At 55.5% G+C, this 20990-nt stretch overlaps 9 protein-coding genes across 9 annotated transcripts; 3 read left to right on the top strand and 6 right to left on the bottom strand.

Annotated features, from left to right (window-relative positions):
- Nucleotides 1-2154: 2154 nt before the first annotated feature.
- Nucleotides 2155-3777, top strand: mfsA (glucose-inactivated glycerol proton symporter STL1; the record flags this gene model as incomplete). The annotated part of the gene is made up of 1 exon (XM_057201939.1): nt 2155-3777. One exon carries the CDS (start codon nt 2155-2157, stop codon nt 3775-3777), a length of 1623 nt encoding a protein of 540 aa, XP_057048210.1.
- Nucleotides 3778-4397: 620 nt separating this feature from the next.
- Nucleotides 4398-5183, top strand: N7474_010528 (uncharacterized protein; the record flags this gene model as incomplete). The annotated part of the gene is made up of 1 exon (XM_057201938.1): nt 4398-5183. The coding sequence occupies one exon, from the start codon at nt 4398-4400 to the stop codon at nt 5181-5183; it is 786 nt and encodes a 261-aa protein (XP_057048209.1).
- A 468-nt stretch (nt 5184-5651) lies between these two features.
- On the top strand, nt 5652-6023 carry N7474_010527 (putative extracellular serine-rich protein; the record flags this gene model as incomplete). The annotated part of the gene is made up of 1 exon (XM_057201937.1): nt 5652-6023. The coding sequence occupies one exon, from the start codon at nt 5652-5654 to the stop codon at nt 6021-6023; it is 372 nt and encodes a 123-aa protein (XP_057048208.1).
- An 818-nt stretch (nt 6024-6841) lies between these two features.
- Nucleotides 6842-7477, bottom strand: N7474_010526 (uncharacterized protein; the record flags this gene model as incomplete). Its single annotated transcript, XM_057201936.1, has 1 exon — nt 6842-7477. The coding sequence occupies one exon, from the start codon at nt 7475-7477 to the stop codon at nt 6842-6844; it is 636 nt and encodes a 211-aa protein (XP_057048207.1).
- Nucleotides 7478-7524: 47 nt separating this feature from the next.
- N7474_010525 (protein mss51) lies at nt 7525-8457 on the bottom strand (the record flags this gene model as incomplete). Its single annotated transcript, XM_057201935.1, has 1 exon — nt 7525-8457. One exon carries the CDS (start codon nt 8455-8457, stop codon nt 7525-7527), a length of 933 nt encoding a protein of 310 aa, XP_057048206.1.
- Nucleotides 8458-8693: 236 nt separating this feature from the next.
- On the bottom strand, nt 8694-12778 carry N7474_010524 (OSBP family protein; the record flags this gene model as incomplete). Its single annotated transcript, XM_057201934.1, has 4 exons — nt 8694-9842; nt 9930-11284; nt 11333-12708; nt 12759-12778. 4 exons carry the CDS (start codon nt 12776-12778, stop codon nt 8694-8696), a joined length of 3900 nt encoding a protein of 1299 aa, XP_057048205.1.
- Nucleotides 12779-12962: 184 nt separating this feature from the next.
- Nucleotides 12963-14130, bottom strand: N7474_010523 (ATP synthase complex assembly protein ATP12; the record flags this gene model as incomplete). Its single annotated transcript, XM_057201933.1, has 2 exons — nt 12963-13747; nt 13830-14130. The coding sequence occupies 2 exons, from the start codon at nt 14128-14130 to the stop codon at nt 12963-12965; spliced, it is 1086 nt and encodes a 361-aa protein (XP_057048204.1).
- Nucleotides 14131-15054: 924 nt separating this feature from the next.
- Nucleotides 15055-16885, bottom strand: N7474_010522 (glycosyltransferase family 2 protein; the record flags this gene model as incomplete). Its single annotated transcript, XM_057201932.1, has 4 exons — nt 15055-15168; nt 15396-15687; nt 15928-16797; nt 16848-16885. 4 exons carry the CDS (start codon nt 16883-16885, stop codon nt 15055-15057), a joined length of 1314 nt encoding a protein of 437 aa, XP_057048203.1.
- Nucleotides 16886-19959: 3074 nt separating this feature from the next.
- N7474_010521 (SSH4 family protein) lies at nt 19960-20858 on the bottom strand (the record flags this gene model as incomplete). Its single annotated transcript, XM_057201931.1, has 2 exons — nt 19960-20580; nt 20637-20858. The coding sequence occupies 2 exons, from the start codon at nt 20856-20858 to the stop codon at nt 19960-19962; spliced, it is 843 nt and encodes a 280-aa protein (XP_057048202.1).
- Between the last annotated feature and the right edge of the window lie 132 nt (nt 20859-20990).

Genomic DNA, 20990 nt, shown 5'->3' with positions numbered 1-20990 from the left:
ACTGTTAGGACAGGCCACGCGAAGTGAGCTCGGTTTCATCCACTCTTTCGCCCTTGGATGCGATGCTTATCCACCTTGGGCGAGGTTGTCGCCGACACAGATTGCTGACGTCGGCCAAGACCGCGCCGGGAGAAGGAAATTTTTTTTTGCCCGATTTTTCTTTCATAATCAGAACTCCACTTCGTAACCCAGTGCATCGTGCCTGTTAAATTAGAGTTAAACGCTTGAGAGTTCGCTTACAGCATGAGCCGTAGTGGCAAACTATAGGAATTTTCTTTTCTTTTTGTTTTTCTTTTCCAAATCAAGGTGTTCTCGGATGGCGATTGGCGTAGCCATGTCCCGGACGCCGATGACGACTCGGCCGACGCAGTTAGTCGGGGGAGAGAATGAGGGGAGAATCTGGAGGGCCGGAGGGGGAGGGGGCAAAGTGGTGGGGCTCCACGGCCTCGTCGAACAGCGAGTCATTTCCGAAGCGACCCTGGATGTCGGGATCAAGAATCCGCTGGCCCAGTGAAAAGATTGGACATTCCCGCCGCCGCCGACGCCATCCTGCATTGGCAACCCCTCGGGGCCACCTCGGCATGTCGTTGAGAGTGGCTCGGACACCTCCGGGTCACCCTACCCTCTCTGGGCAACGGCGTCTAAAAGTGCTGTCCACGTCGGACCGGGAGCAGTCGGCCATCGGGACAACCCGGCCTGCCCTGGGAGGGCTGCCAGGGGTATCAATCCCGGTGGGGTGATTCGTGGGATTCCCAAGCCATCTACGACATGGCTTTGGCCCGTGAGCTCCACCGGGCTGGTGGATCATCTTCAGTAAAAGTTGTGCGTTCTGTTGGTCTTTTTTTCCTAGGTAGGACTGGCGAGACGGGAACGAAATCGGCTATTCACAATCAATAATCCCACTGCTGCAATCAGAGAGAGGCGTGTTGCGCCCTGTCTCTGCGGACCGCCGCCACCGTGGCACCAGATAAGATTGACTCCCGGAGGAGCAGCGGCTGTGGCTTTTGGTCCGGAGGCGGCATACTTTCCTTTGCCGGGCAGTGGTCGGAGCCGCAAGAGGAAAGTACGGCATGCACCATGGGTCGTCGCGCCACACACGCCTTAACCTCAGGGACTCCCACCGACCCACCGTGGCGACCCACCATCGCGTGCCAAGCGGCTGCTTTAGGAGTTCGGCAGCGAATGACGCTGGTCGGACGCGGAAGGTATGCCGCCACGCGGCTCCAGCGTCGTCATTTGGTGTTCCAACGCTGGCGTTTGAGTCGTCGGCGGCTGATGAGGCTCCACGCAGTGCAATAAGAGGGGGCGAAAATTCCCCGGTTCTATTATCGGCCGGGCGTAGAGGATGGCAGGCCACGAGAGAGGGCCGGGAAGGGGGATGGATGTTCTAAGAATAATGCATCGGGAAGGATGCACAAAATCATGAAGGCTATATTCATTGTATCGGGGAAGGAAGACGAGTGCGGGAACGGATAAAAGCCGGGGGCGAAGGTCAGCCGGGGGAGATGGCCGGGGGGGGGGGGGGGGGGGGGCGCGGGCGGGCAAGGGGAAAAACAGGCAACTCGGCCGGGACGGGAGCAGTCCGGGGCACCCGCACTTCCTTCACGGCGCTGCCTGTCTGCTCCCTGGAACATCTCTCCATCCAGACCGGCTCGATTCGCTTTTCTCGATGCTTGTAGGATTCGAATAATGAACTCTGATCGGATTCACCACCACCACGACTCCTCCTCCTCCTGCTGCTAAGGATGATCTCAAATAGGCTAGCAACCCGTCCCTTGCACCAATCACTATCCCAGTCCATCCTGCCGTCTCCGCCATGCCCCACTACAATAGTCCCAGAATTTTCAATGCCTTGGTTCGGGGGGCGAACTCCACTCGCATGTGGGAGTGGTTACAGGCTTTTTTCTTTTTTCTTTTTTCTTTTTTTTCTTTTTCGCCGGGGTTGGTTGGGTTGCGAGATCTATAAAGGAGGGGGATGCTGCCCTCCCCCGGAAACTGTTGATGTTGCATCCCCTACTTTCTTTTCTTTTTCTCTCCCATACCTAATACATAATACAGACGGTGTTCCCCCACACCCTTTGTATTATATCCTGTCCTTCTTTTCTTCTTCCTGTCCCTCCTGGGTAGAGTGGTCAAGGTTATCATCCGTCCAACATGTGGACAAACGCATCCGGCTTGCGGGGCCGCAAGCTCCGTCTCGCCATCACCTTCACCTCCGTCGTGGGCTTCTCCCTCTTCGGTTATGATCAGGGCTTGATGTCTGGTATCATCTCCGGTTCCCAGTTCATGAAGGAGTTCCCGCCGCTGGCCACTCCTGAGGACCCGGCCCTCCTCAACCATGTCTCGGTCCTCCGCGGTGCGGTGACCTCGTGTTATGAGCTGGGTTGTTTCTTTGGTGCCATCTTCACCCTCACCTACGGCGAACGGATTGGCCGCACGCCTCTGCTGGTGGCCGGTGGCCTCCTCATGATTCTCGGTACTGTGATTTCCACCGCTGCATTCGGCCCCCACTGGGGTCTCGGCCAGTTCGTCATCGGCCGTGTCATTTCCGGTATCGGAAACGGCATGGACACGGCCACCATTCCCGTCTGGCAGTCCGAGTGCTCCAAGGCTCACAACCGTGGGTTCCTCGTCTGTTTCGAGGGTGCCATCATCGCCGTCGGCACCTTCGTCGCCTACTGGATCGATTTTGGCCTCTCGTACGTGAACACATCGGCCCAGTGGCGCTTCCCCGTCGCTTTCCAGATTGTCTTCGCCATCATGGTGAGCGTCGGCGCTCTCATGTTGCCCGAGTCCCCGCGCTGGTTCGTCATCCGGGGCCATGACAAGGAGGCCTGCGAGGTGCTGGCCATGCTCAACGATAGTCAGCCCGACGCCGAGGATGTGCTCGCGGATTTCAACATGATGAAGGCCGATCTCAAGGCCACCGAGAGCAACAAGGCCAGCTGGAAGCAGCTGTTCACCTTTGGCAAGACCCAGGAATTCCAGCGCATGATGATCGGTTGCTCCGGCCAGTTCTTCCAACAGTTCACGGGCTGCAACGCTGCCATCTACTACTCGACGCTGCTTTTCCAGCAGAACCTGCACATGCACGGCAAGCTCTCGTTGGTCCTGGGCGGTGTTTTCGCCACGGTCTACGCTCTGGCTACGATCCCCTCCTTCTTCATGATTGAGAAGGTGGGCCGTCGCAACCTGTTCTTGATCGGTTTCATGGGCCAGGGTCTCAGTTTCATCATCACCATGGGCTGCCTGGTCAATGCCACCACGCAGACCTCCAAGGGAGCCGTCGTCGGTATTTTCCTGTTTATTGTCTTCTTCGCCTTCACCACGCTGCCGTTGCCCTGGATCTACCCGCCTGAGATCAACCCGCTTCGCACCCGTACCATGGCGGCGTCGGCCTCCACTTGCACCAACTGGATTACCAACTTCGCCGTGGTCATGTTCACGCCCGTCTTCTCTGCTGCCAGCCCCTGGGGTATCTATCTCTTCTTCGCTCTGGTTAACTTTGTCGCCGTTCCGTTTGCCTGGTTCTTCTACGTCGAGACCGCGGGCCGTGATCTGGAGGAGGTTGACATCATCTTCGCCAAGGCCCACATCGAGAAGAAGTGGCCGTACCAGGTCGCGAAGGAGCTGCCCAAGCTCACCGTTGAGCAGATCGCTCAGATGCAGCAAGAGCTGGGAATGGATATCCAGGATCTCCAGGTCGCTTCTGAAGCCGAGAAGGCGGAGATCGCCACGAGCAGTGGCGATAGCGACGAGAAGCATGCCTCGGAGTAAACGCCTACGGGGTGTCATCTGCATCCGGGCTCTTCTTTGCCTCGGAGTTCCATCCTGGAGACGGAACGCAGGAGCCACTCTGATGGATAGTCGAGTGCCTCGATCCTCGCATGTTTATTATTTCCTTGCTATTTGAATGATCATGGTCATCATGTCGGCATGTGATGGTGATTTATCACAGCCTTTTCCTTTTCCTGTCAGATACCTTTTTCTTTCCTTGTTGGCTTTGTATTGTCTGATGATTGGGACTGCTCTCAATTGCGAGCACGAAATTGGTGGATGAATCATCCTCGTTAATTATCATAACCTATAGATTTGGATCAATTTACCTGAACCGGTGTTGATTAAAACCTTTCTTTCCTGTAAATAATCATCCTTGTGTAAACAAAAACCCCTGGAATCATCGTGGCAGTGCCGCGGACGCCCGAGGGTGACTAGGCTATGTTGAGCGCGGACGAGGCTGTGTGGATGTTCCAGTGGTTGTTCGTGGCCGCTGAGCCACAACCCGGATACGAGATTTCTCGTAAAAGGGGTCCAACAGCCACTTTCTTTCTTTCCCGGTTTTCTCTTTCATTGTCTACTCTGACACCTCCGAATAACCCTATATTTTATCGGTCGGTATGAAGTTCTCCTGGCTACCCACGTTCCTGCTTCTCTCTTCCGGGGTCACGTCCCTATCGATCCCCAACCTGAATGACCTCGTCGCGCGTCATGCGGATCCCAACCCGGAGACCTCAGATCTGATTGACCTGGAGAAGCGACGGGGTGGCGGCGGCGGCGGAGGACGCTCTGGTGGCGGCTTTAGCAGCGGGGGAAGCGGTGGAGGGCGCACGAGCTCGTCCGGCAGCAGTCGAGGGGGCATCAGCAACAGTGGCAGCACGAGCTCATCCAGCAACCTGGGCGGCAGCACGAGTCACGGCTCCGGCGTCCAGCCCAAGTACGGCGGCGGTAGCTACTACGCCGGGGGCGCAACCACTCCCTATCGCTCCGGCAGCAAAACAGCCGGCGGCATCAGCCCTCACCTGGTGGCCGGCGCCGGACTGGGGTTTTTGGGGGGCGCCTGGCTGGCGCACAGCTACTACCTCTACCCTTATCCGCACGCTTACCTGTACAATGAGCAGTCGTACCCCGTGGAGTGCGTGTGCGCGCAGTACAGCGAGTGTGGCTGCGGCGACAACCAAAACCAGACTTACTACACCTCGCTCTTCCACGGGGAGCGGCCTGAGAACTCGACCAACGTACGCGTGCTGGATGTTAATGGCACCACGACCATCTATATCAATGGCACGCTGCCCAACGGGACCACGGCGGCATCCGGGGCGTCGCCCGCAGCCACGGTGCCCGCGCATCTGGGCGGTTATTTGGTCACGGTGGCCGTTGTGGCCGCCGCGGTGTGGGGGATTTAGTTCCCTGCGGATGGGATGGATGATGAATTAATGGCTGGATACCCTTGCTTGATGGTTCTTAGCTGCTACGGCTATGATGATGGTGCAAATAGGAGTTGTAGTAGTCGTACTAATAATAACAAACCCCCAAATTCCTTCCCTACCGTAACTATGCGTGTATCCTGATTCCCGTCGCACCAGCCCAAACGGGTTAGGCGCCGGCCCCCTAACAATCTCGTTTCCCCCTGAAACCCACTCGTTCCTCTCTGTCTTTTCTCTCTTCTTCTCTTCTCCTATCCCATACCATTCCATCCTTTTTTCCTGTCTCTGGACTCGCTCCAAACAGTGCCATTCATTTAACTCACCACCGGGCCCGCATTCTTTTCTATAGAAGCCCTAGTCACTCATTCGGTTTCTCTCCCACATTCCGGCGAGTAAACAACGTCTCCCAACCACAAACAACATCAATTTCCTACCACAACCACCATCATGCAGTTCACCAAGGCTCTGTTCTTCCTCTCGGCCATCGCGCCCGTCGCCTTCGCGGCTGAGGCCGCTCAGGCAGCTGCCCCAGCAGCCCAACACAAGACCCTCACTCTGTGGCCTGCGACCTACACGCCCACGCCTACCCCGACCAGCACGCCAACTCCTACCTGGACCCCGACGCCCACCCACACGCCCACCAGCACTCCGCTCGTGTCCAGCACCCCTTTCACCTCCGTCGCCTTGAAGGTCAGCCCCTCGGCGCCCGCGCCACCGGCCTCGACGCCCACCAACACCGCCAACGGCGCCTCGTCGCTCAAGCTGTCCGGCGCTGTGGCCGCTGGTGCGATGGCCGTTGCTGGATTTGTGCTGGCGTAAACGCGTCTCGCCACTTGACATGGATGTCCATATTTGATCTCGCGGGTGGATCTCGAAGATCTCTTCCTTGACAGGCTGGGCGTTGGACAGAGGGACACACAAGAACCCGTCCTAATCGGTGGTTGTGCGCACAATGGTCTTGCAAGCCCTTGGTTCCGCACCGAGGGGACTGTTTCTTTTGACTTCTTTTTCACATATTCTGCTTTTTTTCCATCGATATACTTCTTTCCCTGGGCCACGGTGATCCTTAACGAGTTCTCCGACTTCCTGATGCCTAGTATATACCCTTTTCGCTTCTCTTCCCCATTTTCAATCCGGCCAACCCAAGCTACGATGTTTTATATGCTTTGACTATGGGGATCCTGTTTTCTTCTTCTTTCTGCAGGATGCGTGCATCACTGCGGGCGCTTGGGTGTCATACATCTTTTGATATCACGAGTGTAGGACTGACGAGCTTTCTTTTACCTTTACTCTTTCTTGGGGGGTTTCTATGATCTCGCGGCCCAGTATTTGTACATTTAGGGATTGAACTTAATCCACCTTTTATTGGTACTTGTCTAAGCTTTTCCTGGCCAGCGCTATGCAGGCTTCCACTCGTAGATCGTACGACGATGAATCAACACATCAATCCAAAAAGTTATTTGATCTAGATCATACACGAACGCCTGGGGAGCGGAGGAGGGCTTGCATCCGCCAGAACTAAACAAATCTATCTACTTAATCCAAGAGTCCAACATATCATACAGTGTGCAAGTGGCCGCGCCTACTCTTTGAAAGTAGCCTCGTATCTGCAATTACCCAGTTAGTGTCCAGTTCTATCACACAACCCGCAAGAAAACATACCTCTTTCCTCGGAAAGCCCACAATCCCCAGTTCCCACACGAGATATCATGGGGATCGAGGTCATTCAGATCCCAGCGCAGACTGCGGAAGATATTCTCGCCCGGTTCCAGAAGCATATCAAACTCGCCAGCACATTTCTCATGGACCCAGTTGATATCGCGCTCCATATCGAACTGCGTATAACCCGTGCACAAAATGGGAACTTTAGTCTCCAGCAATTGGGGCAGCGTCTCCTCCCACTCGTGCGAACTAGCGGGATGACCCAGGCCAGGGTGGAAAAGCACGATGCAGTCGAGGTAGGGATCGAACGGCTGGAAATACTGTGCCTTGTACATGGTGTGGAAGTAGTCGACATATGTGCTGATCTTCATCTGGCCGCCCAGGCGATCTTCCACGATGGCGCCGAAGGGATTCTCAGGTGTGCGCTCGGGCAGCGGGAACTCAGAATCGCGGTTGGTCATGCTCTCGGGGCCGATGAAGATTAGGTGCAGCAATGCGCGCGGGAAGATGTTTTGTAACTGAAGCCACACTTCGCGAGGGAGGGAAGACTCGGCACGGGCGCCAAGGATGAAGATTCGGACTGGAGGAGCCTTGAGGCGTAGGCCCTTCATGTCGGTGCCTTCACCAGACTTGGGGGGATGCAGGGAGTAACGAAGAGCTAAGCACAAGAATTTAGCAGCTGCGAAACACGAATTGGGCAGACTTCCGACTTACCGGTTACGCTCTTAAGCCCTTCCGCTGTCAATCGCCCACTGTTGCGCAAGCTGTAGGGACTCAGTTCATGCAAGACACTAGCAATGGTTTGCGGGTAGGTCAGCATGCGGGTGACCTGACGCATGCTGCGATCGGAGTTGATAGCATCGAACTCGCGCGTGTAGAGAAAGGTATCCCAATTGGTCATGTTGATCACAAAATTCTCATCCTGCAGGCCGGGGTACGAGAACTCCGGGAAAAAGCGACCAGAGTGCAGGTCGTGGTCATCCTCGTTGATCTGGCGGATAGTGTCGCAGATCTCGAGATGGGCCTCAAAATCGTCCATCCAATGGCCCTCAGAGCAGTAAATGGGGACACCGCAGTCGGGACATTCGAAGTGAGAGTGCGCGGGGGCAAGACTTGTGTTGTCGGTCGATTTGCGCGCTTCCGGGTCGTGCGGTGAGACGGGGGCGCGGGTCTGCTCGTGACTCGGGTGAGGGCAAAAGGCATTCTGCTTAATGAATGCCGCACGCTGGCGGATGCCTGGAGCGGGCGAGTTGGAGAACGAGTGGAACAGGTTGTTTGGTTTCAGGAGTGCTCGCGGATCGACGGAGGAACCGGCTGTCGTGGAGGCTGCAGCGCGCTGGGCGAGCGAGGGTGTCGGGGTGGGTTTTAAGGACGTGCCTGACGCGCCGGAGACAGCCTTCCCTTGCTCTGGCAAGGTTGTACCCGGTGAGCGTCCATTGCGTTGGGAGCCAAAGCTGCGGACCCAAGACGGAGAGACGCTGCACCTTTGTCGGGAATGGGGCAAGTTTGAGAGACGAATGTGGTGTCTTGAGGCTTGAGGGCCCTTCCGGAGGCCCTGAAGGCACCGGGAACAGGTATAGCCACCTGTCATGGTTGAATGGAGGGTGGAAGAGCAACGAAGTGGATGCTGCTTCGGTGTTAGGGACTTCTTGCAGGGCACGTGATCTACGACAATATTTCAGCGTCTACACGCTTCATCATGAACACGAACAACACAGTTAATATTATTGATATGCGATGCAAGCCAATAGCATGTATGTGTGGCATCAGAATAAAATTGTACAAGTAAATAAAGAAACAATCTGAAAAAAAGTAAAACAGCCTCCCTCAGAAGATGTCTTGGGCTAGGCTCCAATCCTTGTTGTCTCGCGATTCCCAATACTTGCCATTGTGAGCCCAGTACTCCTCCCCGGTGATCGGTTCCCTAGCCCGAGTAAACCACTGCGGTTTGTACACCTCCCCACTGATCTCTCTCTCTTTCCGCTTGGCGCGTTGCTTCTCCTCCACACGATGCTTCTCACTGGCGGCAAGATCGTACTCACCGTCCTCCATGGCACGTTGATCAGGACGCAAACGAGTGTCGGTGGGCGGAAGCCACGGCCGCAGACTTTCGGTGACCGCGTTGAGCGTGAGCACGAAGGGTGTCAAGTTGAACGGGATACCAGTAGGACGCTCGTGAGCCTGCCAGACCAATAAAGTCTTGGCCGATTCCGGATCTTGACCAGACACCGTCGCCTCGAAGCCCGGGGTATGGCGGGCATAGATCTTGTCGTTCCATCGGCCGCCGATACTCCATCTGGGAGAGCCATCCTGGCCGACGACACGTCCGGTTACTTGGTAGGCGGAGGACGCCTTCCAGCCTCGAGGCTTGAAGTCAAGGTAGCAGACCTCACCCGTCGTCCAGTTCTTGATTTCCATCAGACCGTAGTTATCCACTGTGGGATTGCCAGTGATGATGCCGATGACGGACGAAGTGACCTTCTTCCAGGTGTACAGTTCTTCGCCGCCAGTGACGGGCCGCAATTTCAGAAACCAAGTGCCTAGCAGGTTAATGTCGAATGACTTGCCGTAGAATTTGGATTTCAGAGAAGATTCGCCCTGCGCAGTTGTGAGTATAATGCACCTCAGAATTCCAGCATCGACACTTACCCAGTAATCCCATTTGGGCGATTCAGCCCACGCAGCTCCAATTGGTGGATGATGGCTGACCTGTTCAACAAAGAACCGGTAGCCCTTGTCGGGTCGGACGTACTCGAAAGTCTCGCCAAGTAGAGGGTTGAAGGGCTTTGCCACACGCCCAATGGTCGAGGCATATTCACTTGCCGCATACGAGGCCACATAGACCAGACGCTCCATCGAGTCGGACCGATCCGCAGCGATATCAAGAAGGTCAGTATATTCCAAATCTTCAGCCACCCGCTGCAACAATGAAGTAGGCTCGTTGAAAGAGACCGGGAGAGTCATCTTCGTCATGTCCTTGCCGATCATAGATTTCAGGATGCCCTAGAAACAACAAGTGTGAGCGTTTTTATGTCCAATTGGAGCGGTACAAAAAACCCTTACCCAAAGGGAAATCTTGGGCCGATTGTCATTGTCCATCTTGAGCCGCTTCCGGATGGGTTCTTCGTAACCTTTGAAGGATGGTTCAACGATGGAATATTTGATAGCCCGAACCTCAGCACTCTCATTCTTCGGCTCTTGCTGATCTTTTGGCCCAACCTTGGTCAGGTCCTCCACCTCGATCTCTCCGGCCTCGATAGCATCGAAGAACTCGTCCCCATCAGACTCGGAATCGTAAAAATCGTCCATCTTGGAGAGCATAGAGGGCTTTCGGTGAATGGTGGATTCAACTGTCTGTTCCTCCGATTGGTTTGTCTCGGCCTCTGCCTCCGGAGCACGGACATCGGGTTGACTGCTTTCCATAGCACTCTGGCCTTCCGTCGGCGGGCGAAAGGGAGCGCCGCTGATGGAGCGGCTGCTCGCTGTTGCACTCTCCAAAGCCTCCTTCAGTGCTCTCTTCGTTCGTTTCCGCTTCTCTTCTGACTCGCCCATCTTGGACTGCAACTCTTCATGCTCCTGAGCGACTCGGGCCATGCTTTCCTCCCACATTTGGCGAAGGTGTTGCTCCCTGTTGAGGCGATATTGCCAATAGGAGTCTCGGTCTCGCGAGATCTTGAGTAGATTCTGCACCAAGCCCTTTAGACTGCTGACGGCTGCTTCATACGCACCAAGGGCCTGTACGACTGCAGGGTCTGCAATCGTCATGTCCGGATTCTTTGACCTCTCAGCCTGCAACGAAGCAGCCACGTTGGCCAGGAGATCCAGTTGAAGCTTGGCCGATTGTGCGGTGATATTGAGAGCATCTTTGTCGGTGGTGGGCATGTCGCGGCTGGAGGCATAGTCGCCATAGTCATCGTCGTCACCGTCAACATCGGGCGCCGTAGTGACATGGCTGATCACTCGGTTCACATCGTTCTGTGCAGTGCTTTGATCATACGAACCACCATAGGCACTCTCGTCGTCTCTATCAAGCGTCGTGCGAGATCCCTGCAAGCTGAGGCTCTCACTACCACCAGGCACCGGGGGTACTAGACCTTTGCCACTGGGTTTATGGGTGAGACCAGATTCAGATGGGCTTTCCGGCGCCCGTCCCTCGGACTGATCAAGTTTGGCCTGACGCAGCACCTCCGCGTTCTTCGACCGCTGGCGTTCTTCCTCCTTGGCCTCGTCCTTGGCCCACTGTATCGCATTGTTCAAGGCCCAAAACCAGCGCTTTGCCTCCACCACATGGTTTGCCTTGAGGTGGTATTTGACCGATGATTTGCCAAGGATTTCAAAGCGGGTCTTGTCCTGCGCATCCATACTAAGCCGTGCAATCTTCATGTTGATCGCACCCCGACAGGCAGAGCCGGCATCATCTCGGACAAATCAGTATCATCCGTCTGGTCCGGGTACGAGCAGCTTACCTTGATGCTTATAATAGCTCAGGACACCATCCTCCAGCACAAACCAGCGCAACTTGTAACCACTGGTGTAGTTCGTCCATTTCTTGAGATATCCCTTCATCTCCCGAGCATCTTTACCCGCAAGTGGCGCCTCACCCATCGAAACTCTCCCGGCAAGCCCTTGAGCGTTGTTGTTTCCAAGAATTGCCTTCTCCTGAATGCCTCGCTGCGCAATGACTGCAGCTGGTGATTTCTTCAGAATGGCCTTGGTCTTGTCGTCCTTGGTGACATCTTGGGGTAACTTCCCTTTCTTATCACGCCGGAAGGGGTCCGCTCCGTGGGTAAGTAGAATCTGGATGAGTTGTCCGTCCTTGTTTCGGGCACCTTCGTGCAGGAGAGTGCCACCCGACTGCAAAGTAGTCCGATCCGTCACCAGCTCCTGGCTGTTCACATCAATAATGCCTTCCACCCGAGGCTCTTCCAATAGCTTCTCAAGGTTCTCGTAGTCGCGCTTGGCAATCAGCGCTTGGATCTCCTGGGTCTTGCTATCAATGAACAGTGACCGAGACAGCTGCAGCTGCTGGAAGATCTCGGGCGTGCGGGCGACATCGAGGGCCATCTGGCCGCGATAGTTGATGATCGCGTCGTTGACCGAGGGCCGGCTCAGCAGGTCACGCACCAGCGGAACACGCCCCAACTGAGCGGCCAGGTGGAGGGGAGTGTTTCCTTCGCGATCACGCGCATTGATATCCTCGTCGTCCGCGGAAGACAGCACAAATTCCACCACCTCGGGCTCGGCACACTGGAGCGCCAAATGGACAGCCGTAGTTCCATATAGAGCATTCGCAGCTTGCGGGTCTTTGGTTTCCTTGATCGCTTTCGAGATTGCAGTGGTGTCTCCGCTGCGCAGAATCTCAAAGAACCGAAAGGTGCGAACAGACTGGTCGAGAGACATGCTGCCACTCTCTGGGATCACCGAGGGCACTTTTTCCATCGTGTCCGTGCTCTGGTTGGAGGGTGATTGTTCGAGGGGTTCTTGGGAGGAGCCGCGAGCCGAGCTGGCATCGAAATTGTGTTGCTTGCGACGATTATGGCGGCTGCCGCTGCGCATGTGTCTCAAGGAGCCATTCGAGGGCAAGGATCCGATCGACTGGCTGTCGGTGTCGTCGTCGACACTGTCCTTATCTTCACCCCTGGACTTGTCCCGGTGGAGCAGGGTCAGTGCCAACGCGCTGCGGGAGCGTTTGTGGCTAGGAAACGGTGGCATATCAGCAGAGTTTCGCAAAGGGGCAAAGGTAGGATGCTGCGACCGCCAGTGTGTCCACGCGCAGGCACACGAAGTGGTGATTGGAGACCGGCGAAAGCGACCGACAGCCTTCGAGCCGAGGTGGGGAGGACTCGATCTAGTCTGCGAACGATAGGGAACATAACAATAACCAGGACTCACCCTTCAGGTTTGTCAGACATGCTCCAACGGCGCGCCTGAACTTAAGGGGGGGGAATATGGAGAGAAAGAAAAGGGAGGAAGCGGTAGTGACGGGATGGTGTTGGTTAGTGTTTGGGGGGCAAAAGGTACTCTTGATCGCCGCCTTGGCAGTTCCTACTACGGGCTGTTCTACTATACATTTGGAAGGACCAGCAGGATCTCTCTCTATCGCCGCTCGCCGCTCACCAGCACCACCACGCTGCCCAGCTGCCGCTTCAGATCCTCCCAATCGACATCGTGCGTATCCTCGACTTCGCCCCACATGTCCGTCTGCCATTTCACCTCTAGATTCGATGCCTCGGCCGCCTCCTCGATTCCGAATTTCTTCTCAACCCGCTGCAGCGCCCGAAAATTCTCGCTCCACTCCACTAAGAGCCGGACCGCGATCAGCAGACTCTTGGACGCGAGGATCCCTCGCTCCAGCGCGGCCAGATCATGCGCTGAGAGTTCCGAGATCCAGGTGCGAATGCTGTCCTGGGTCCCCCGCGGCTGCGACACGGGCATAATGCTGTCGCTATCGAGGATGGGCTTGATCTCCAAGCCCGGCCACACCTTCGTAGACAAGAAACTCATGATCTCCTTGGCCACCCGCATCTGGATCTCCCGTAGACTCTCAATTCGTTCCCCGGTCTCCTGCTTCTCTAGTAGATGGGCCGCCCCGGGTTCCCGCTCCGGCTCCCAGCAGAGTAGTGTGTCGGTTTCGAGGTAGCGCATGGCCGTCTTGATGATCTGCTCTCGGGTGGTGGTGTGGCCCTGAGCATCTTCGCGCACAATGTCGGCCGCACGAGCAGACAGGGAAGTCAAGGGAATGAGATGGGTTTTGAGTGCCTGGTGGGCAGAGGTCATCACATCCCACTCGAGGGCGACCGCGTGTGCAAGGTGAGGCTTCGTCGGAGGAATGGAGAGAACTTCTTTGGTAGGCGTTCGTACGGGGCGCTTGTCAAGCAGAACTTGGTATTCCTCTGGACAAGGCCGACAGGGTCGATGGTTAGCGTCGGAGCGACGGTCGCAACACTAACAGTCAAGACATACCTGGCATCCCATGGACGTGGACATCCTTCCAGAACCGTTTTTTCAGCGCGCTGGTAGGCTTCGCGGGATTGGGTGTCTCCGCGGCTGGTTGTGCGGACTCTGGTTTTTCTGGTGGTGATGGGTGTTTCTTGAACTCTGATGATGGCGCCGGAGCTTTCGGAGGCGGGCCATGGGCCGTGGCTGGGTGTGCGACTGCTGCCTTTACGGGTGAGGAATGGATGTGCCGGCAGCGCGAGGTATTGAGCCGGGCAGACGAGAAGAGCCGCGACGGCAATGCAGCCGCGCGTGGGAGAGTTGCCATGTGCGATAGTTGGAGACAAGAAAACAAACACGGTGAATGGATGAGGATTGTAGAAATGGTCGTGGTGTTGGTTGATGTGTGTTGGGGTGCGCCAAGTGTGACAGAGGAAGAAGAGAGAAATCGAAGATTAGTGATACAGTCAGTCAGTCAGTCAAGTCTCGGCCCGATCGCCCCAACCACACCAGACTGCATACAAGTACGAGCACAAACTCGAACAGTCAGTTCCTAATACCAAATATTGCCGAGTTTAACTACGCTAGCACGGTCTCGCGCATTTAGACAGTCCGAATTGGGTACGAGTGGCGCTGCACAATTGCATCAAGTCCATGTACGATGACACACGATCAGCGTCTGGCGGGTGAGTTATTAGAGACTAGAAACAATCAAAAGCAGAATACCCTCCAATCGCGCATCTAGATCAGACGGAATGAAATGCGATCACGAACGGAGAAGCTGGTACATTCAAAACTTCGACAGCAAAAACAAAGCGTAAAGGAACAGGAAGACGCAAAACGACGACATCCGCCCATGCTTTTGTAATTTACAAATAGAAAAAACTCAAAGGCTCAAGAGGGACCACCTTTTTGAACAGCCATGATGTGCAAAGAAGAGAAAGAGACCAAAAAAGGAACATGAGCACATGGCTGGGACCGATGTGAAGAACGTCTCCGCCGACAGAACAGATGCGGGAAATATGCAGAAAAAGAAAGGTCAAAAACTGAAGATCCAAAGGCTAAGCCATGAATAGCAGCGTAGAACATCAAGCGCTGGACGGGACACATCTAGAAAGAGCTGCAAGCAAAATGGTAATTGTCGTTAGGGCATGGCGTGGTCAACATGCCACGCCGGATAGCAGGTGGCAAGAAACGAGGAGGGAAGAAGCTTTTCTCAGGACAAGGAATCGTTTCTGGACAGTCGGACTGGTCATTCGGTGAGGAAACTAGGATAATAGGGCTGCTTCATGCGGTCGAGATCGGTTCGTTTCTTCATGCGTTCGGCGTCGTAATCATCGGCGCCATCACGGCTACCCCATGTGGTCTGGAGAAGAAACAAAAAGGCATGTCAGCGATGTTCTTTGGAGTCAAAAAGCACCGATCGAGGCATGACGGGAAAGGAAGCCACGCCGAATCAACGCCGCACAACGCAAACGATCGACCGGCGCAGTGGGTAAAGCCCCAGCTGCACGAGGGTGAGGGAGGAGAATTGTGATCAAAGCGTACAAGGACCGGAGGGACGTGCGCGAACTAGTAGAATGAGACACTTACCACATTGAGGGTGAGCACCGCGTACACCTTGATGATGCCGTGGAAATACCCAAACAGCACCGAAACGGGCAGCAGCAGGACATCGACCGGGTAGCGGATGTAGTGACCAAGCAGCTTGATCCACTTGCTAGTGAACATCCACAGGTACAATGCCGTCATGGCCCGGCTGTGGGAGACATCTCCCCATGGGCCGGTCGCCTTGTGGCACAGCCAGACCAGCAGCAGGTCGCCCAGGAGGGCCGGAGGGGACAAGGTCGTCAAGTGAACGGCATAGGAACTCCATGGCTGCCGACTAGATGAGCACAATCCATTAGCATGCGAGGAAGCGGAAACGATGCGTAGGTCCCATTCGGAAGAAAAGCTGTGGAAAAGCTGTGGCTTTGCCGGATCACTCACGCTCCCCAAGCCCTCGCCTCCAGGGCGCTCCTCTCAACGGGTAGAAATGCCCGCGTGCAGGGAGACTCGTGTAGGACAGGCCGTGTCTTGGAAAGGAGGATAGATCCATTGGGGCTGAACGAGGGTAAACACTTACTACCAGATGTGCTTCTCATGGAACATGCTGGTGAGATTGCTGCGCCAGTTGCTGCGCGACCAGCGGGCACATTGTTTCAGAAACCGTGGGTTGTCCTCGAGCGTGGTGAGCACCTCTGCCTCCGGGTGATACTGCATATAGGTTTCCCAGCCATGCGAGACCATCCACCGCGTGATGAAGTTGTCGTCGTCGGCGTTGAGCTGGTACTTGCCCCACCACCACTCCTCGTTGGTGAAGGAGTAGGTGAATCCTTCATCCTGGAGGATCTTGGTCCGGTAGGCCACGGTCCGTCCCGACATACACGGCAGGCCGCCGTCGATATGAGTCGTGGCGCCGCAGTCGAAGTTGCGCCGTTCCAGATACAGGGCGCCGAGAAACCCCCAGATGCGTTCCGACAGAGTCGGCGCAATGGCGCGGCGCAGTCGCTGACAGGTCACCACGCCTCCATACATCTCATCCTTCTCGAATGGGGCCAGGATCCAGGGCAATACCGTCCGCGGCCAACTTACATCATCATCCGCCAGAATGGTGATGGCCGTCCGCACTTCGGGGATGGCTCTTGTCATCTGCCGGCGCTTGTTGGGATGCGTGACGGTGAACAAGCGGATTCGCGATTGAGATGCTGGCATCGCACTCAACATCTTTTCGGCCTTCTTCCGATTGGCTTCAATGGTGACCAGCAGCACCTCGAAGGGCTGATTGTCGAGGATGGTCCGGACCGTCTCGAAAAGCTCATCGCCGCAGCCCTCCAGCGAGGGAATAATTACCGAGACATCTTGCGAGGTCAGTTTCGGGTTCTCCGGTGGCGGGATCGGCTTAAACGTCCAGAAGGAAAACAAATTGACGACGAGGCGGAAATAGCGGTACACGCTGCTGGTGTCAGCCGGGGGCTTTCTAATTTGATGATATTCAGAACTCACAAGAGCGCGACGAAGGCCCGCAAAAAAGGAAAGGCCATGGTTTTTTTGTCTCTTTTTTTCCTGCCCCTCTCCCCGTGGGATTGTTTGGGTTCCAATTAGGATATCCACTGAACCACCTACCAAGTCAGATCGAGTACTCAGGTGAGAAAAAAAAGTCTTGTGTACCGTATTTTGACTTGGCCGGAAGTCCCCGCCCGGCGGTCCTGCAAATGGGCTGGTGGAAGAGATCGAGGAAGGAAAGAGAACGAATGTCAGGGAGACAATGCTTCCTCTACCAGCCCAGAGAACAGGAACAGAGAGAAAAGGAAAAGAAAAAGGAAAGGAACGGGGCGAGGCAACCAGGGTTTGTAGTAATCGTCAGAGTCAGCATATGCAGGGAATTTATGATTATTGTCGTTTTGAGGATGCTGCAGGTGTAGTTTTGCCTCGTGCGTCAGAGACCCTGGATCTAGATGGAGGCAGCCGACGGTGGAGACGGATGGGCAGCGGCCCATGCAGTGAGTGACATGGACAAAGTGGAGTGGTGTATGAGTGTAATAATAGGTAATACTGCTGATGATTATTCTTGATGATTATTCTCAGCCCCTCCGCGGAAACAGGCTCAGTCGCGAGGCGGGGAATTATTATTCTTAGGGTATAGAGTTCGCCCAGGACATTCCAGCCTACGAGGATGCCGATGGCCCGAGGGCGAACGCAAATGAGGGGGGCAAAAGCTACTCAGCCCGATCAGCTGGATGGCAAAAATACCAGATTCGCCCTTATCTGTCGCAGGTACCATCGACGGGCTAACAGGGCCTGTACTCGGGTAAACCCCGTGCGTGGAGAGAGAGAGAGAGCCCCGCCCATACATAACTCACAGCGATCACCCTCCGATTCTTTCTTCAGAGGTCGTGTGCATGAGGAGACCTAGGGGAAAACGGCAATCCTGGCGGCGATCGCCATACCCCGTGGAAATCCGTGCAGCCGCTGTTGCTTCCTGTGGTGGGGGGAGAGTTAGGGTTGACCCGGGATGAAACCAAACATGGGCTGTTGGAATCGGGGCAAAAAAAAAAAAAAAGGCAACGGTCCCTGGAGTGAACACGACTCCTTCCTTTCTGGCGACACCCTGGAATCCTGACCTGTTTGGCCGGGGGCTGATGCGCGCCAGTCGCTTTGGCGTCTAACGATCCTCGTGCTGACCAGCCCTAGCGGGCCACCCATGGCTCGCATCTGCAAAAGGCCCCATTGGGATTCCCTCGCTCTGCCGCACGACATAATACGAACGACCCTCAGGCAGCGCAATCCGGTACTTTGATCCGCTGTGGCAAGGGCTGACTGTGCTCCCGCCGAGACGGTCGAGGGCCCGTCTCTCCAGTGTCGGATTGTTCATTCGGAGAGTAGTTCTCTCAAGTGAAACGGACGCGTACTCACTATCTCTCTTGGCTGCACGGACACCAGGCCAGCCCCGGCTCCACCGGCCCATAATAACCATATTTTCGCACTACCTCTCCAGTCCTGGTGTCTAGTTCCCTCCACGCATGGATCTCTCTTCGGCCAAATTTCAAAATAAAAAAAAAGGAGAATTTGGAAGTGGGGAGAAGCGTGGTTATATCACCGTCGGCGGCGTGGCCACTCAGACGACGGCGCCCAACTGTCAAGAACGGAAGACGGATGACATGCAGCTCGAGCGGTCGATCAGATGCAAGCCCGGCCTTCCCCTCTCATGCAATACCGGAATCATTTCGGGCTACTGACTGATGTGATCCCCCCTGGTCGAATGAGACGGAAAGGAGCCCACTTCCGCTGCATCGCCAGGCCCTAAACCCGACCTACATACACGACGACCCCCACGATGTGGTGTTGCGAGCAGGAACACAATCCAGATCGTCTTCCCGGGAGTGGGGCGTGATGGTAGTGCGTTACAAGCGCAGTAACACTGGTGGATCGGGGCGCCTGGAGGCATCTTCGGAGACCGGGACCCCCTCGTGGGCTGCCTGAAAACAACTCCGCTCCACCATGTCTGACCTGGATGTCGTGATATCCTACCGTGTCGCATCAAGACAGGCCCAGGCGGCACGATCTGGTGGTAACGGCCCTCCACCTGCGAGCGCCGTGCTGATGAGCCGGTTCGATTGGCGTAGGGGTTCGGTAGCTTTTTCCCACCCACGCCCGCGACTCTTAGCTGCAGCCACGCCGCCAAGTATTGTCTGGATCTACTGCATTGGCTTGCAGCCGTAGCTCGGTCCTTGCCCGCCTTCGGGGCTCTTCGGTTTCGTGTAATTATTCTTTACTGATTAATAATAGCGAGTTCCTAAGTATCTGTTCCCGAGACTGGAAATAGGCGAGCCTGCTTGTACACCTATTGCGAGCGACAGTATTGTGCATGCATACAGATGGTCAACACGGAAGCTCCTACCAATCGATCCTGGTTTCTCCTCACGCGGTTCCCCACGACGCCCGAGCGTATCTGTCAGTGCGCATGCCATGCAACTACTGTAGGTCAAGGCGCTGCCCAGAAAACCACGACTGGCTCGGACTTCATTTGCATTCCTGCCGAGAGGTTCAGCCTCGTGTTCCTCTCCTATTCAATCATCATAATCAGAATCATCATCATCATCGTTTGCCTGCCCGTAAAGATGAAATGACCCCTCCTTCATGACGTCAAGAATGTAGTATCGCATACATACTGTACCTGATAACTACTACTATGTACCTTCCAAGCTATGTTCTGCATCCTGGCTATGGATTGCATGAGCACTTGCCCTTTCTTACCTCCGGTGCATACGATGAAACTGTTGGACGCATCACGGAACTGCACCTCGTGCTTCCCCCGAAGCCACTAATGCGCACAATTTTGGGGGCAGTTAGGCCCACCGTTTCGAGAACCGGGATGCGTCCGATGAAGGAGCTTGTGCAGCTGGTTAGACGCCATCGGCAGGGCTCTTATTGACGTTTGGATATAGTAATAATGGATTTATACTCATTCTTGATGTAAAAATCCCCAAAACTCTTCCAAGAGAGAAGACTCAGCTCAAAAGCTACCGCCGTGCGAAGCAAATTCGCCAGAGATACTTTGTATAGCAAACGGTCAAAAGAGCCAATCTCAGCCTTATGCTAATACCCGCCATGTCCCCTAGGGCCTCCAGCGCCAGCCTGTAGGGCTAAAGCAGGCTTTGAAGTCAACACCCCCAAACAGACCAATGGCCCCGTACAGATCATAGTCTCCTTCTAAGCCTTCGACGCTCCCAGATTCCGCATCCACCTCTTCATGCAGATCCCACTCCCCTACCCTTCGTCCATCGCGAGTGAAAAACACCTTAACCTTGCATCTCCTCCGGTCTTTCGAGTCAGCACTTATCTTGTCTGGTAGAGTAAACACCATGCCGACGCCAACGGTCTCGCCAACATTAAAGGGATTTGTGAAATCGCGCCCGCCAAATGAATCATTCACGAAGCGACAGCCATCATCCGAGCAGACTCCCAGACTTCCTCGTTCCCAGCCGGGGGAGCGCCACGAGGGATAGGGCTGCGCGGCAAACCCGATGGAAAACCCGCTCTGGTCTGCACCAGGTCCAGCGCGGAGACCAAGTAGCGTCACCTCGAAATAGATGGTTTTGCTTGTTTCTCGCTCAAACGGCGAGTCCACTGCGGCGAAGTAGAGAGGCAGATGCGTCAAAATCACACAGTCGCGATTGCGGTCTGCAGTTGCTCCTTTCCATTCGCGTGCCGGCGGGGGCCGGGGACGACCCACCCGCTGAGCTCCCGGGGCTGCACAGGTCGGATGTCATACTCTTGCACCGCACGATATACGGCAGGTGAGGGCATCACGGGCTTCCACAAGGGCGTGTTGTCACAGAACGCATGGGCCCGGTCCGCATCGTCGCTGGATGCATTTCCGGTACCTGAAGCGTAGTAACCCGACACTGGCGGCGGGGGGAACGTCGCCGTATCTGGGACGGCCTCTTGCCAGTTGTGATAAGGGGGTGCCTGGTGCTGGGCCTGGGACTCATCGTAGCTGGGCGGAGCAGACATGGTGGTCAGTGGCAATGCGGACTTACTGGAGCGGAGAGGTGAAACCAGAGAAAGCGAGATATCGACTCCGTGATCTCCCCAAAAGGCCAAGGCTGATTTATCCGGACACCTCAGGCATTTACATCATTTTTC

The sequence above is a fragment of the Penicillium riverlandense genome (assembly GCF_028828495.1).
Source record: "Penicillium riverlandense strain IBT 135883 chromosome Unknown utg000009l_segment0_segment0, whole genome shotgun sequence".
Taxonomy (NCBI): domain Eukaryota; kingdom Fungi; phylum Ascomycota; class Eurotiomycetes; order Eurotiales; family Aspergillaceae; genus Penicillium; species Penicillium riverlandense.
Note: the sequence above shows the minus strand (reverse complement) of the source record. Positions and strands in the feature narration are given on the sequence as shown.